Source organism: Salvelinus namaycush, chromosome 20 (genome assembly GCF_016432855.1).
Source record: "Salvelinus namaycush isolate Seneca chromosome 20, SaNama_1.0, whole genome shotgun sequence".
Taxonomy (NCBI): Eukaryota; Metazoa; Chordata; class Actinopteri; order Salmoniformes; family Salmonidae; genus Salvelinus; species Salvelinus namaycush.
This window is the reverse complement of record NC_052326.1, coordinates 45,523,019-45,540,514: the sequence shown is the minus strand read 5'-3', so window position 1 is coordinate 45,540,514 and position 17,496 is coordinate 45,523,019. Positions and strand designations below refer to the sequence as shown.

Below are 17,496 nucleotides of genomic sequence, written 5' to 3'. Positions count from 1 at the left end.
AAATGTCTACTATAGCTCTGAGCAGTGAGTAGTTAAAATGTCTACTATAGCTCTGAGCAGTGAGTAGTTAAAATGTCTACTATAGCTCTGAGCAGTGAGTAGTTAAAATGTCTACTATAGCTCCAAGCAGTGAGTAGTTAAAATGTCTACTATAGCTCTGAGCAGTGAGTAGTTAAAATGTCTACTATAGCTCTGAGCAGCGAGTAGTTAAAATGTCTACTATAGCTCCGAGCAGCGAGTAGTTAAAATGTCTACTATAGCTCTGAGCAGCGAGTAGTTAAAATGTCTACTATAGCTCTGAGCAGCGAGTAGTTAAAATGTCTACTATAGCTCCGAGCAGCGAGTAGTTAAAATGTCTACTATAGCTCTGAGCAGTGAGTAGTTAAAATGTCTACTATAGCTCTGAGCAGCGAGTAGTTAAAATGTCTACTATAGCTCCGAGCAGCGAGTAGTTAAAATGTCTACTATAGCTCTGAGCAGTGAGTAGTTAAAATGTCTACTATAGCTCCAAGCAGTGAATAGTTAAAATGTCTACTCTAGCTCCAAGCAGTGAGTAGTTAAAATGTCTACTATAGCTCCAAGCAGTGAGTAGTTAAAATGTCTACTATAGCTCCAAGCAGTGAGTAGTTAAAAGGTCTACTATAGCTCTGAGCAGTGAATAGTTAAAATGTCTACTATAGCTCTGAGCAGTGAGTAGTTAAAATGTCTACTATAGCTCCAAGCAGTGAGTAGTTAAAAGGTCTACTATAGCTCTGAGCAGTGAGTAGTTAAAATGTCTACTATAGCTCCAAGCAGTGAGTAGTTAAAATGTCTACTATAGCTCCAAGCAGTGAGTAGTTAAAATGTCTACTATAGCTCCAAGCAGTGAATAGTTAAAATGTCTACTCTAGCTCCAAGCAGTGAGTAGTTAAAAGGTCTACTATAGCTCCAAGCAGTGAGTAGTTAAAATGTCTAATATAGCTCCAAGCAGTGAGTAGTTAAAATGTCTACTATAGCTCTGAGCAGTGAGTAGTTAAAATGTCTACTATAGCTCTGAGCAGTTAAAATGTCTACTATAGCTCTGAGCAGTGAGTAGTTAAAATGTCTACTATAGCTTCAAGCAGTGAGTAGTTAAAATGTCTACTATAGCTCTGAGCAGTGAGTAGTTAAAATGTCTACTATAGCTCCAAGCAGTGAGTAGTTAAAATGTCTACTATAGCTCCAAGCAGTGAGTAGTTAAAATGTCTACTATAGCTCTGAGCAGTGAGTAGTTAAAATGTCTACTATAGCTCCGAGCAGTGAATAGTTAAAATGTCTACTATAGCTTCAAGCAGTGAGTAGTTAAAATGTCTACTATAGCTCTGAGCAGTGAGTAGTTAAAATGTCTATTATAGCTCTGAGCAGTGAATAGTTAAAATGTCTACTATAGCTCCAAGCAGTGAGTAGTTAAAATGTCTACTATAGCTCCAAGCAGTGAGTAGTTAAAATGTCTACTATAGCTCTGAGCAGTGAGTAGTTAAAATGTCTACTATAGCTCTGAGCAGTGAGTAGTTAAAATGTCTACTATAGCTCCAAGCAGTGAGTAGTTAAAATGTCTACTATAGCTCCAAGCAGTGAGTAGTTAAAATGTCTACTATAGCTCTGAGCAGTGAGTAGTTAAAATGTCTACTATAGCTCCGAGCAGTGAGTAGTTAAAATGTCTACTATAGCTCTGAGCAGTGAGTAGTTAAAATGTCTACTATAGCTCCAAGCAGTGAGTAGTTAAAATGTCTACTATAGCTCTGAGCAGTGAGTAGTTAAAATGTCTACTATAGCTCCAAGCAGTGAGTAGTTAAAATGTCTACTATAGCTCTGAGCAGTGAGTAGTTAAAATGTCTAATATAGCTCCAAGCAGTGAATAGTTAAAATGTCTACTATAGCTCCAAGCAGTGAATAGTTAAAATGTCTACTATAGCTCCAAGCAGTGAGTAGTTAAAATGTCTACTATAGCTCTGAGCAGTGAGTAGTTAAAATGTCTACTATAGCTCCAAGCAGTGAGTAGTTAAAATGTCTACTATAGGTGTGTATACTGTGTTAATAATGTGCCCACTTAGCTATAATTTGGTGGTTAAACTAAAACACACTGGATGGCTCCCCTTTAAAAGCATTATACAAATTCCAGGGCTGTTCTGATTCTAAGGTGCTTCCATTCAGTCTGCATAAGGCCCCTTGTGGGTTTTCAGTTTCGCCTTGCATACTGCTGTGTGATTTCAGCGAGTATGTTCCAAGTACGTTGAGAAGAGATTTCAGGTCACTAGCCCTCCCTTCATACACACAACATCCACCTTTCTCTAGGAATGGAGAGAGCGGTTGCATATACAGCAGGAGGAAAAATACAAGTTTATCCGAGCATCCAGTCAGCGTTGTGTCGGTTAATTGTCAGTGTTTTAATAAAGGGGTGGCACTTGTTTGTGCACTGATAAGGCCGAGTATGTGCGGTTTGGTGGAGGGTGAACCGTTATACCTCTATAAGGGTTGGATGAGGCGACCATCTTCTAGGCGAGGCATCATCTTAAAACTGTATTTTCCTAGCGAAGCATTCATACCCACTGGGCTTTTGTACAGTGTGTTTCTGAGCATAGGCCTACAGACAGTACGAGCTATCTTGGCGTACAGACAGTACGATCTATCTAGGCCTAGACCTATAGGCCTACAGACAGTATGAGCTATCTAGGCCTACACCTATAGGCCTACAGACAGTATGAGCTATCTAGGCCTACACCTATAGGCCTACAGACAGTATGAGCTATCTAGGCCTACACCTATAGACCCACAAGGGGCCTTATGCAGACTGAATGGAAGCACCTTAGAATCAGAACAGCCCTGGAATTTGTATAATGCTTTTAAAGGGGAGCCATCCAGTGTGTTTTAGTTTAACCACCAAATTATAGCTAACTGGGCACATTATTAACACAGTATACACACCTATTCCTCTGTTGAACTCAAAGCTGAAAAAGGGTCATGGATTTATTAAAAAGTTAAACAGTTAACAGTAGGACTGCCCTCTGCTGGACAATAGATGAAATGATACAGTGAAAACACCTCAGCAATTGAGGTAGTTTTGAACACAGAAATGTTTGCAAGTGACATTAACTCTCACCAAAGCTTTAAAGGGCCAATCTGCAGTTGAAACAATAACAAAGTGCCACCCAACCTCTTTTTTGGTAAAAAGCTGAGGGATGGGCCTGGATAAATGTAACCACTCTCAAATTCATTGGCAGAGCTGTGGATGTCAGGACTGACCATCCATGATATACAAATTATAGTTGAACCATGTTTTGAGGCTATACAGTGTTGGTTTGCATTTACTTTGTTTTCAAAGATTGGAGTAAGCTTATATTCTGGGTTTTGACTGGGCACGACAGTTGAACTAAGCGTATGAGGAATTTATAAGTAATATTCTTCAATAATCAATGGGTATATATAACTAATTTAGAAGTCCAAAAATGGATGTAGCAATTTAAAAAAAGTCAGATGTATTATTTAAGTATTCAGATAAGTAGTCTGTACAGTAATTCTGCCACCTTGCAGTCTTCCTTCAGACTTCCCCATTAAGCTTTGCTAAATCAAACACACATTTAATCTATTCCAATAATACTTTACAGTATGGTTCTCAACTGAAATGTGTATGTAGACTATTAAATAGGAGTTCCCCACATTGGTGTGATATCACTAAAACACTGGATAAAGTTGCCACCACAATAGTTTGGTACACTGCTTGTATAGTATTTCACCACATGAGATCTGTTGTTTCATACTATTTTATAGAACTTTTTTGTGTTTGACAAATCATGTTTCAATACCATCCATTCAGTAGATAGTTATCTGTTTCTACTGTAATTGTACTTAGTTGTACTGACCAGACTATTCACTCATGTAGCACTGTCCAAGTGTTGAAACAATTAAACATGGCTCTTTAATTTATATTAAATCCATCAAAAATACAGTAAACATCAAACACACAACACTACACAGTTGTTTATTATTTGATTTACAAAACATCTGACAAAAATAACATTACATAAACACCCATTTATAATGTCTGTTGTAATAGAAAGAAAAAAAACATTTTAAATGAAAACAAAAAATATACATTGCAAGAAATTAGATGAATTACTTTGATAATTGCAGCCATATAATGCTGAAATGGACAGGCATTCATGTAGAGCATATTCATCCAAATGTATGCATTGTGTTACAAACAATGTCTTAAGTGCTTCTGTTGTTTCTGGCTTTCCATGTGAAGTGGTGCAGTGTGTTAAAAACAGGATTATTCATTTAACAATCTAACATTTTAGCTTAACAATTCTTCTTAAACTTGATTTTCTTGCCCACAAAGATCGGTAAAGTAGAATCGCAGTTAGCTGCTAGAATAATAGGTAAGGAAGTACTATTGACCAATCTTTGAAATTAGCTGTCTCGAGAATCAAGAACAAATTTGAGTTGTTTTACGATACTTGGAAAAGATACTTGGAAAAGCTAGTTTGCTAACTTTCTAATTCTGCTTTGCAAAACACTCTCCAGTCGTTAGAAGGTTCATATAGGCACTCAACTCAGGCTCCGAGGGACCACAGTGTCTGCTGGCTGTCAATATCTATAGCTAATACAAAGCTAGCTAATCTGAACTCCTTTCACTCCCTGCCTTGTACTCCAAAGTGTAGCGTGAGGAGTACATGGGAGCCAATTCCCCCATTTTCATTGTGAAAAAGGAATTATTTGTGCATGCAGGTCACTTTAAGGTACTCTTATTTGCATTAGTTTATATCGATTTGATGTCTAGCGAGGTCTACATACCTCCAATAGCTAGCACGACAACTGATTATCAATCTGACTGCTTTTGCTGGACACTTTTTTTTTTAAAGTTCCGTTTGAATACAAACTGTCAAAATCGAGACAGTTAGTTGGAAAAATGGTAGGAAGCATTGTCAAAAAGTATTCAAAAACCGTATTCAAAGATATTAGTAGCAGTTACTCAACATCTTGAATTGGTACTTACTGAGCAATGTCAACCAAATGGTGCACATCCAGTTCACCAGAGGGAGTATGCTCAAAGACTTAGAATATCTGGTAAAAAAAAGAAAAGAAAAGTGCCTTCATGTTGGAAAGTGGAGTAGCTGGTGATTAATATTACACAATACTTGCCGCCTCATTGATAGATTAAAGTGGTTCAATCAAAGGCAATAAATGGACATCCACCTCCTCAAGTCTACATTGTTCAAATAGGAAGTTGCCCATGTGTGCTTTTCTAGAACCAGCTTCCTATAGCTTTATACCAACCTAAACTACTTGGCTTTAAAAAACTACATAACATGACAGACACTGTGGCCTCACCTCCTGGTTAGCATATATCTGCTGGGCGATACCCAACCGTGCCAATTTTAGTAAGAATAACAACACACTGATCAATCTGTGATGCTCTTGATAAAAGCAGCATTAAATGGATACTGATCTTTGTCCTGTCAGAACTTCTGCCCTTTCCTGAAAATAAGAAGATCTATAGAGAAGAGTTTACTCTAAAAAGGTGGGTTGGGGGATATGAGTGGAGAAAACTTAGTAGCTGATAGAGGAAAAGAAGAGAGATTGATAGGGGATAGAGTGAGAAACATCTAGTAAGGGCAAAGACCATGCCAACTGTACCAAGAGGAGCAGACACACCAACTCTCCGACCGAAACCATACGACTCATGACCCCTCTATACAGAGGTCACAATTAAGTCTCTCGCTGCGTTTCATTCCAGGAAGTTGCTCCCTCCCTTCTGTCCTTGTTCACTGTAAGCTGAATATGGCGGAAACCAGGTGGAGGTATTCCTTACATACAACTACCCAGTTGTATCAGATGGGCGAAACGCGAGTGAACTAAGAGAAAAAGGGAGGAAACCACGTATTAGAATGAAACACAACCCCGGTCGACCAGAACCCAGCCTGGACCCCCATTGGTCAGAATGCAGGCACAATTAAAACACAACCTCTGGTGGGTGTTTGTTCGTTACTTTAAAAAAAGGCAATGTTTTTAGTAAAAAAATATTGTACAAAAAAAAATACCAATGACTTCATTAGCTGTATAGTCTCCCAGTCTGCATGATGAGACATCTTTGAGGTAATCATTGATTCATTAGACAGCAATAAATACCAACACATATTACAAAAGTAAAAACAGAGGACACTCCTTTAATGCTAAAGCATAATCTGTAGCTAAAAGAGGTAGATAATTGTTGTGTACATCCATTGTGGACACTCCTTTTAATGTTTGAAAAAAAAAAACCTACACGTGAATATCAACGGTACTGTACAGTATATCGATCCCTTTCACATTCTGAAAATGTATTGAAAGGCAAATCTCACTCGATCAAAACAATTCATATTCTTTTTTTGTGAGTTACATTTCAATTCATTTCTCAAACTGGATTTGTAATTGCTTTGTACAACCTTTATTAAAGAACACACTCTAAAACAAATAATTTGACCGTTATGCTAACTGATGCTAGTGCACCACACCCTGTATTCTAGGTATTCGCCCCGTTTGATATAGATGAATAAACAAGTAAGGAAAAGACATAGCCAACTGTAAAAATTCAAAATGATCCAAGTTCTAGTTGAATTTCATTTCATTAAATGGTTCCTATGTTCCAGTTTGGAGTTCGATCAAAATGTCACAAAATTGTAGACGTTCTAAACCGATGAATGAAAAGAAAAAATGCTTCACCAAGACTAATGACATAAAATGGATTAAATAAAATTCTGATTTTGCTTTCGTTCTTCAACTCATAATTAATGCTATTGAACAGCTTTTGAAATGTCTGGAGTTGAAATCAATTGACTGTAATTCATGAAGCCAAATTAGGCCTTTTCTTCATAAAGCGTTTAGGAAAATCCACTACATTTGACTGAAAATTGAGCAGCTATAACTGTGCAAAACCAGACCTGAGAGAGAGAGACCTCTCCTTACCCTGTACTTCTCTAAGGGGAGATTTGTGATAACATCCTGGCCTGTGACACTTACATGATAACCAAGTCTTATACATACAGTGCCTTAGGGAAAGTATTTAGACCCCTTGACTTTGTCTACATTTTGTTACATTACAGCCTTATTCTAAAATTCATTAAATAAAATCCTCAGCAATCTACACACAACACACCATAATGACAAAGTGAAAACAGGTTTTTAAAAATGTGTGCAAATGTATTAAAAATAACAAACAGACATACCTTATTCACATAAATATTCAAACCCTTTGTTATAAGGAACGAAATTGAGCTCAGGTGCATCCTGTTCCCATTGATCATACTTGAGATGTTTCTACAACTTGTTTGGAGTCCACATGTGGTAAATTCAATTGATTGGACATGATTTGGACAGGCACATACCCGTCTATATAAGGTCCCACAGTTGACAGTGTATGTAAGAGCAAAAACCAAGCTGTGAGATCGAAGGAATTGTCCGTAGAGCTCCGAGACAGGATTGTGTTGAGGCACAGATCTGGAGAAGGGTACCAAAAAATGTCTGCAGCATTGAAGGTCCCTAAGAACACAGTGGCCTCCAACATTCTTAAATTGAAGAAGTTTGGAACCACAAAGACTCTTCCTAGAGCTGGCCGCCCGGCTAAACTGAGCAATCGGGGGAGAAGGGCCTTGGTCAGGGAGGTGACCAAGAACCCGATGGTCACTCTGATAGAGCTCTAGAGTTCCTCTGTGGAGATGGGACAACTATCTCTGCAGCACTCCACCAATCAGGCCTTTATGGTAGAGTGGCCAGACGGAAGCCACTCCTCAGTAAAAGGCACATGACAGCATGCTTGGAGTTTAGCAAAAGGCACCTAAAGACTCTCAGACCATGAGAAACAAGTTTCTCTGGTCTGATGAAACCAAGATTGACCTCTTTGGCCTGAATGCCAAGCGTGACGTCTGAAAGAAACCTGGCAACATCCCTACGGTGACGCATGGGTGTGGCAGCATTATGCTCTGGGGATGTTTTTCAGCGGCAGAGACTGAGAGACAAGTCAGGATCGAGGCAAAGATGAATGGAGCAAATTACAGAGATCCTTGATGAAAACCTGCTCCAGAGCATTCAGAACCTCAGACTGGGGCGAAGGTTCACCTTCCAACAGGACAACGAACCTAAGCACACAGCCAAGACAACGCAGGAGTGGCTTTGGGATTAGTCTCTGAATGTCCTTGAGTGGCCCAGCCAGAGCCCAGACTTGAACCCGATCGAACATCTCTGGAAAAACCTGAAAACAACGCTCCTCATCCAACCTGACAGAGCTTGAGAGGATCTGCAGAGAAGAATGGGAGAAACTTCCCAAATACATGTGTGCCAAGTTTGTAGCGTTATGCCCAAGAAGACACAAGACTGTAATCGCTGCCAAAGGTGCTCCAACAAAGTACTGAGTAAAGGGTCTGAATACTTATGTAAATGTTATATTTCAGTGATTTATTTTTAAGAAATTTGTTAACATTTCTAAAAACCTGTTTTTGCTTTGTCATTATGGGGTATTGTGTGTAAATTGATGAGGGGAAAGAACGATTTAATCCATTCTGTGGTAAATGGTCCCGTGTGGCTCAGTTGGTAGAGCATGGCGCTTGCAACGCCAGGGTTGTGGGTTCATTCCCCACGGGGGGACCAGGATGAATATGTATGAACTTTCCAATTTGTAAGTCGCTCTGGATAAGAGCGTCTGCTAAATGACTTAAATGTAAATGTAAATGGTACGTGTGTATATAGATTGTGTATAGGCTTGTCTCCCACATGAATCTTCTCTGTGTCAGACTGGGTTCCAATGCCTTCTGTTTCTTTTTTTCTGTATTCATTGATCTGCACACGTTATGTATGCATGTATGCGGGCGTGTGTGTGTGTGTGTGTGTGTGTGTGTGTGTGTACAGTAGAAGTCAGAAGTTTACATACACTTAGGTTGGAGTCATTAAAACTCGTTTTTCAACCACTCCACAAATTTCTTGTTAACAAACTATAGTTTTGGCAAGTAGGTTAGGACATCTACTTAGCGCATGATACAAGTAATTATTCCAACAATTGTTTACAGACAGATTAATTCACTGTATCACAATTCCAGTGGGTCAGACGTTTACATACACTAAGTTGACTGTGCCTTTACACAGCTTGAAAAATTATGTCATGGCTGTAGAAGCTTCTGATAGGCTAATTGACATCGTTTGAGTCAATTGGAGGTGTACCTGTGGATGTATTTCAAGGCCTACCTTCAAACTCAGTGCTTATTTCCTTGACATCGGAAAATCAAAAGATTTCAGACAAGACCTCAGAAAAACAAATGTAGACCTCCACAAGTCTGGTTTGTCCTTAGGAGCAAACGCCTGAAGGTAACATGTTTGTTCATCTGTACAAACAATAGTATGCAAGTACAAACACCATGGGACCACACAGCCGTCATACCGCTCAGGAAGGAGATGCGTTCTGTCTCCTAGAGATGAACGTACTTTGGTGCAAAAAGTGCAAATCAATCCAAGAACAACAGCAAAGGACCTTGTGGAGATGCTGGAGGAAACAGGTACAAAAGTATCTATATCCACAGTAAAACGAGTCCTATATCGACATAACCTGAAAGGCCGCTCAGCAAGGAAGAAGCCACTGCTCCAAAACCGCCATAAAAAAGCCAGACTACGATTTGCAACTGCACATGGGGACGAAGATCGTACTTTTTGGAGAAATGTCCTCTGGTTTGATGAAACAAAAATAGAACTTGTTTGGCAATAATGACCATCTTTATGTTTGGAGGAAAAAGTGGGATGCTTGCAAGCCAAAGAACACCATCCCAACCGTGAAGCACAGGGGTGGCAGCATCATGTTGTGGGGGTGCTTTGCTGCAGGAGGGACTGGTGCACTTCACAAAATAGATGGCATCATGAGGCAGGAAAATTGTGTGGATATATTGAAGCAACATCAGTCAGGAAGTTAAATCTTGGTTGAAAATAGGTCTTCCAAATGGACAATGATCCCAAGCATACTTCCAAAGTTGTGGCAAAATGGCTTAAGGACAAAAAAGGCAAGCTATTGGAGTGGCCATCACAAAGCCCTGACCTCAATCCTATAGAACATTTGTGGGCAGAACTTAAAAAGTGTGTGCGAGCAAGGAGGCCTACAAACCTGACTCCGTTACACCAGCTCTGTCAGGAGGAATGGGCCAAAATTCACCCAACTTATTGTGGGAAGCTAGTGGAAGGCTACCCGAAACATTTGACCCAAGTTCAACAATTTAAAGGCAATGCTACCAAATACTAGTTGAGTGTATGTATGTAAACTTCTGACCCACTGGGAATGTGATGAAAGAAATAAAAGCTGAAATAAATTATTCTCTCTACTATTATTCTGACATTTCACATTCTTAAAATAAAGTGGTGATCATAACTGACCTAAGACAGGGAAAAACTAAGTTTAAATGTATTTGGCTAAGGTGTATGTAAACTTCCGACTTCAACTGTATGTATGTATGTATGTATGTATGTATGTATGTATGTATGTATATTATTTTACTGCTCTAGGGATATAATTATTGTTTGGGCAACCATATTTACTATTATGTATTGATTTTTACCTTACATTTTTTCATTCTTTATGCTATGCACAATGCAGAGAACACCGGAAGAAGAATTATAATTAATTACGTTAGTGAATGATTGTAATGTTTGTTTATGTGTCAATTAATCTCATGGGTTACCAATAGGTGATTTTACACGAAAAAATTGTTTTCATTCATTAATTTAGAATAAGGCTGTAAGCTAACAAAATGTGTAAAAAGACAAGGGATCTGAATACTTTCCGAAGGCACTGTACATAATGAAAATCAATACTGTATATTTATATCTCATCAAATGAAAACAATCAACTCTGTATCTACACAAAGAGCTATGCATGAAGAAATCAAAAACAAAAACCGCCCAAAATTCACAAGGCATCTTACATCCGTGACCTCAAAACAACACACCATAACCTTCACCTAACCGACTTGAACACGAGTGGTACTGAGTAGAAATAATCATGTAGCCTATCATCACCTTCATAAAACACATCCTGGGAGAGAGAGTATCTCTTCCAGGAACTTGTCAATCATTCGTAAGAACTAAAAACAATTCCACCAATCATCAGGTGCCTATGTAAGTGAATCCCTCACACTAGATATTAAGTGTGATTTGCAGAACAATATGATTTTATACAACTTATATAGCCTATTTTTCTACAGTCAGCCAATGGAAAATGTGTTATGTTGGCTAGGAGGGGTGAGTGTGATTGAGTGGGCTGTGGTCCATTTGTTGGCAGTACTATCTGATGTCTTAGGGGGTAGGTACTCCGCTTACCGACAACGCCTTGATGGTGATTTTTTAAAGCAATGACAAGGTTTACTGCTAAGAACACAATGTTCTGATAAAGTTCCTTCAACATTAGCAAGACCCATAGTCCTTCGTTCTCCCCCACTATCTGCAAGAAGACTGCATAATAGTGCTCTCTGTAGCCTATAGTGATGAAGCAGCACAACTAAATGCCCCGGTAGTTTCTGGTTAGCCAATCACAAGGTTAGTTGAAGCAGAAGTAGCACTCGGCAACGAGCCTTGGCCAATTGCGTACAGGGACTGAAGAACAGAATGTACAAGAGACCGCAGTCTCACACAATCATTTCCACATTAGCGGGGAAAAAGCTAATTCTGACCCAAGATCAGCATCTAAGGTCAACTTCACCCTACACAGAGATATATCTCGCTATAGCCTCTTAGGGTCAGTTTCCTGGACACAGATTAGGCTCGATTTAATCCTGAAGATCCGCGCTGTAGCCCGATAGCCTGAATTTAAAGGCAATGTTCCCGTGTTTGCGGAGACTGCTTTCACGGTAAATGCTGCATATAGACCGCTCAATCGGAAATTATCTTTACATTTCAGTCACACAATAACACGGATCTTCCGCAATCCAGATTGAATCTAGCCCCTAGGTTTGACAAAAATGTATTGACAATCTCCATTTTCCAACTAGGTTTAACAATCTGTGTCCAGAAAAGCGGTCCTCAGTTTCTATTCACTTGCTTTACAATATGATATACACAGGGTTGGGAAGTAACGGATTACATGTATAGGATTACCCAAAAAATGGTAACTGTAATCCGTTACGTTACTAGATGATTACTTCAAGGATTACTTTTATATTCAGAAAGAACTTCTCTGTTCTCTCAATGACATTCAAATCAGCTTAGAAAAAAGGCCCAAGTTTAAGTTCGTTCCACCTGAGGGAGTCTGACCACAAGTCAGAGACCACAATGATGACACAATAAATGTGTTTGATCAATCGCAGGAAAAGAGCAGGAATAGGCTTTTGTAGGCTACAGTCCAAGCTATGTCTTCCAATGGTGCGACTGCTGTCGGCATCCAAAGATTATCCAACTTGAATAAACGCTTGGAGGTCAGGATGACAGCAGTGGTGTAGTCTACGTCAATAAGGATGTCACTTATTATTGATATCTACATAGCGTATTGATGTGAATCACACTGTTGCTCTCTCATTTAGCTATTTGCACCTTACGGATGGCTGTTCATTAATCTAAATAAATCGAAACGTGTATTTGAACTCAATAATGGTTGAATTCAAGAAATGTATGTTGCCTATCAATCATTGTTTTTGAAACCAGTGGACAACCAGTGAAAAACGCACTCTTGCAAAAGATGCATAGTGCGGATCCCAGCCTATGGAATAAAAGTGGGGCTTTTATTGCTCAATCTAATTCATGCTGATAACATTTTTTTCCATAGGCCTAATGGACACATGCTCAAACGTGCACACTTTTGATAGACTTAAAGGGCCAATCTGTAATTGCTACATCCATTTTTTGATTTATTATATATATATATAGTATATATATCCATTGATTCTTGAAGAATATAATTTATAAATGTCTCATGGGCTTAGTTCAATGTAAACAAACACTGTGTAGCCTCATGACATGGTTTAAACAATACATTTGATATCATGGATGGTCAGTCCTTGCATCCATAGCTCTGTCTATTAATCTGAGAGTGGTTACATTTCTCCAGGCCCATCCCTTAGCTTTTTACCAAAACAGAGGCGGGGTGCCTGTTTTGTTATTGTTCCATCTGTGGATTTGCCCTTTAAACAACTGCATATTATCAAGATATCAAAGTTTCACCAACTCAAAGGGTAACAATAGGCCTATAGCAAATGCAGCATATGGCATTAATTTTTCACATGTAAATAGCACTTTTCAGTAGTGCTCAAAGCATGCCATTCCATGAGCGCAGCATTTATTTTTCAACTCAAATCAATGAGCCCAATCAGTCCTCCATGACTACAAAATTATAAACAACAGAGGAGGGCTGGGTAATAAGTCTTTAGCTTTGGGGTCATGCTCAGGTAAAACAATATGGCTAATCTATACTTCCATATTTTGAAGTCCTATTCTTGACGATCAAAGGGGTATAACATTTTTTGGAATGACTGGAATTCTGACAGACTTTAGTTTTTAATGTAAAGATATAATTTAATCGTATTATTATATGTAGTAGAAAGCGATGGGTTAGTAGAAGCCTATATAACCAACCCATAAATTAATATTTAACATATATATATGGTCAGCTATGTAAACTTTAACATTGATTTATCCAGCAATAGGTGTCATTCAAAGGAATGTAATCAGATTAGATTACTGAGTTTGGGTAATACAAAAGTGACGTTACTGATTACAATTTTGGACAGGTAACTAGTAACTAACGGATTAGGATTACATTTAGAAAGTAACCCGTTTAGAACACTGGAACGGGTGATAGGACATTCATTGTGGTCAACAGGTGCCCCCTAAAGACTATTGTATCCATGACGGCCTTTAAGTACTCTGTAGAGTAGTTAATGGTTAATAATAATAGCCTGGATTTAAGCGCAGCCAACATGTTGCACCCACTTCAGTGTCCTTACCACACAAGGCTCTTGTATGGACAAGGGAATGAGATGATTGAAAGCATAGGAGTCGGTTCTACTCTATACATGTACAATAGAATATCTGAGCCATACAAATACACATTCTAAATATTTAACTGTGTATCTCCAGCCCCATGTAATCAATACGAGGGACATTTCTTTAAACTAGCTTTGTTTGTTTTTCTCTCCCTCCATATGGCTTATATTAGAGAGCAGCACTGTATATTTAGCTTGTAGAACATCCTCATTCTCCCAAATGATTAACCAAAGACGTCAAATGTCCATCAACGACACAACCTTAGTCAATACGTTAATTAATTTGATTTAGAGATTAGATCACTAGGCATTGCCAAACACTCACTCATCCCCACCTAAACATATATAGATCCATATTTATATACTTAACAAAAATATAAAAACAACATGTAGTTGTGTGTTGGTCTCATGTTTTATGAGTAAAATAAATAATCCCAGAAATGTTCCATATGCAGAAAAAGCTTGTGCACAAATTTGTTTACATCCCTGTTAGTGAGCATTTCTTCCTTGCCAAGATAATCCATCCACCTGACCGGTGTGGCATACGAAGAAGCTAATTAAACAGCATGATGAGGAGTATTTCTGTTTGTAATAAAGCCATTTTGTGGGGAAAAGCTCTGATTGGCTGGGCCTGGCTCCCTAGTGTGCGGGCTTGTCTTCCAAGTGGGCGGGCCTATGCCCTCCCAGGCCCACCCATGGCTGCACCCATGCCTAGTCATGTGAAATCCATAGATTAGGGCCTAATTTATGTATTTAAATTGACTGATTTCTTTGTACATAACTCAGTAAAATCTTTGAAATTGTTGCATGTTGCATGTGTTTATATTTTTGTTCAGTGTATATATAGAAAGTTGAGAAAGCATAGTGTTTCAGAGAGAGAAAGTCAAAATAAGTCGTAAAACACGGTCATCAATATCATGTTGTTTGCATATATAATCCAAGAATTTCCTTACTAAAAGTTAGTAGTAGTAATATCTACACTCACCGGCTAATTTATTAGGTACACCACCTAGTTCCCACAGACAGTGGTCACATTGCCGTGGCTTGCTATATAAAGCTGGCAGACAGGCATCGAGGCATTCAGTTACTGTTCCATTGAATGTTAAAATGGGCAAAACGAGTGACCTAAGCGACTTTGAGCGTGGTATGATCGTCGGAGCTAGGCACGCCGGATCCAGTATCTCAGAAATGGCCGCCCTCCTGGGCTTTTCATGCATGACAGTGTCTAGGCTTTACAGAGAATGGTGTGACAAACATAAAACATCCAGTCATCAGCAGTCCCGTTGGCAAAAACAACTGTCGAAAGAGAGGTCGAAAGAGAATGGCAAGAATCATACAAGCTAACAGGCGGGCCACAAACAGACAAATAACAGTGGTGTGCAGAACGGCATCTCGGAAAGCACAACTCGTCAATCCTTGTCACAGATGGGCTATTGCAGCAGTCGACCACACCGGGTTCCACTCCTATCAGCTAAGAACAAGAAGAAGCAGCTCCAGTGGGAACGCGGTCACCAACACTGGACAATTGAAGAGTGGAAAAAGATCGCTAGGAACATGACAGCGAGTTGGCCTGCACAGTCCCCAGACCTCAACCCAATAGAGCATCTTTGGAACGGGCTGCTCCCACTAATCTACAGCAACTGCGTGATGCCATCGCGTCAGCATGGACCAACATCCTTGTGGAACGTTTCCGACAACTTGTATAATGCCCCAAAGAAATCAAACTGTTCTGGAGGCAAAGAGGGGTCCGACCCAGTACTAGATGGGTGTACCTAATAAACTGTATGTAGCCCTATGTACAGCTGCGGTTATTGTATCGATACATAGTATGCAGCCACTGGAGGGCTGCGCAGCATACAACATCAAACCGGAGGACTCGGATATGTCAAAAAACAAAACAGAAAACAGTCCATCCGAGTCCTCAAGACATTCTTTTCAAATAATTACACATCCCAGTCGGAAATGAAAGGAGTGAAATCTGTGGAGAGATTAAGAACAAGCAGCTTTGAAACACTCCACTTACTAAAAACTGTAGTCTACATATGAGGGAAAAAATGAACAATTCATGTAATTGTTTTAAGATGCTGTCTAGCTTACTCGCAGGGTTTGTGGTTGTAATACAAAAAGACGTGGACAGTAGAGTAACCGGCCTAACTATGCATTTCCAATCACATTTTGGCATTGTAGCCCTTTGAAAACGGTGATGAAACTTAAACATAGACATACTTTAATAGATACACTTGAGTACAGGTGGTCTAGTAGTGTTTGGGATACATAGAATTTGCAGCTACATTTATTTGCAGCTATCATAATTCTTCCCCCACCCCTTCTCCAAGAAACAAAGAAACTAACCAACCAGAGCTCTGGCTTGGTTTGATTGACAGCTTGCTTTAGTGGCTAAACAACCACAACCCCCCACACACTACTCCACAACCAAACTACTTCCGGGTTACAGAAAATATTCTGTATGCTGTATACTTTTCCTTCATCAATTCCTAGATGATAGCACAAATGGTGAATAGTGTGCTCATGGAAGGCGTCACAAGGCAACACTCGTAGAAGACTGGAAGCTTTGAGAACATAGACAATGGGCGTGTTCGACATTGCAGCCGTCTTCAAATGAAGTCGTGACTGACTGATCTACAAATCACCTTGCGTCATAAATAAGTCAGTCAGTCACAATTTACCCATGTTCACTGTTTTGATGCTCTCGAACACGGCCAATACCTTTGGCAGAGGTGAAGGGCGCGTGTTTTGTGGCGTATACGTACACACACACTTGCCCTTGAGGAAAGCATTTGAGCAGAATAACAAGAGGATGAGAGAAACAAATGGAAATGCTTTACTGGCACTGTTCTTGCCCTAGTGACGCTCTAGCATCAAATAGCTATCCTGGATTGAAATGTCCTCATGTATTTTTAAGGTTCTATGCTGTGTATTTGTGAACAGAAAGGTATTTGTGAATACAAAAACTAAATCAGAGGTAGCTCCAATGTAATGACTGACTGTATTAGTGAGTGAGTAGGCTTGTGTGACTGTGTGTAATCATACACTGCCATGCATAAAGCAGCACTTGCATGACACGCACAAAAAGCACACAATGCATTGTAAATACCGGTATACAAGATGCAATACTGTTTTCAATATACTGTCCCTTCAATACGAAGGTAAGCGTACATGTCAAATATAAGCAGAATTTCCATGTATGTATGGTTCTGAAGTAAATTCTGCTGTTTGTATCATTCAATCGCCATCACTTTGCATGTTCCAGTCAACAGCTGGAACATGTACCCAGTCTCAGGTCGCTGTGTCTGACCTACCGAAGGTACACAGACACACACACCCACACACACACACAGGGCAGGGGAATTCCTAACACACACACTTCCATATCCCCCCTTGCACTCCCCCACCCACCGACCCCCCCCCCCCCCCCCAACCCACTCCCCGCACACCATCTCCCTCCCTCAATCTCTCCTCACAAACTAACACTCACACC

The 17,496-nt window shown here is 39.6% G+C and overlaps 1 protein-coding gene across 2 annotated transcripts in view; it reads right to left on the bottom strand.

Moving 5' to 3' along the window:
• Window positions 1–3,978: 3,978 nt before the first annotated feature.
• The window catches only part of LOC120065408 (vitamin D3 receptor B-like), a 98,291-nt gene continuing 84,773 nt past the window's right edge, over window positions 3,979–17,496 (bottom strand). For both annotated transcript variants that reach the window (XM_039016396.1, XM_039016398.1), the window contains exon 11: window positions 3,979–5,873. In XM_039016396.1, coding sequence (XP_038872324.1) covers window positions 5,850–5,873 — 24 coding nt within the window. In that variant the 3' untranslated portion in view covers window positions 3,979–5,849. The remainder of the gene's footprint in view (window positions 5,874–17,496) is intronic.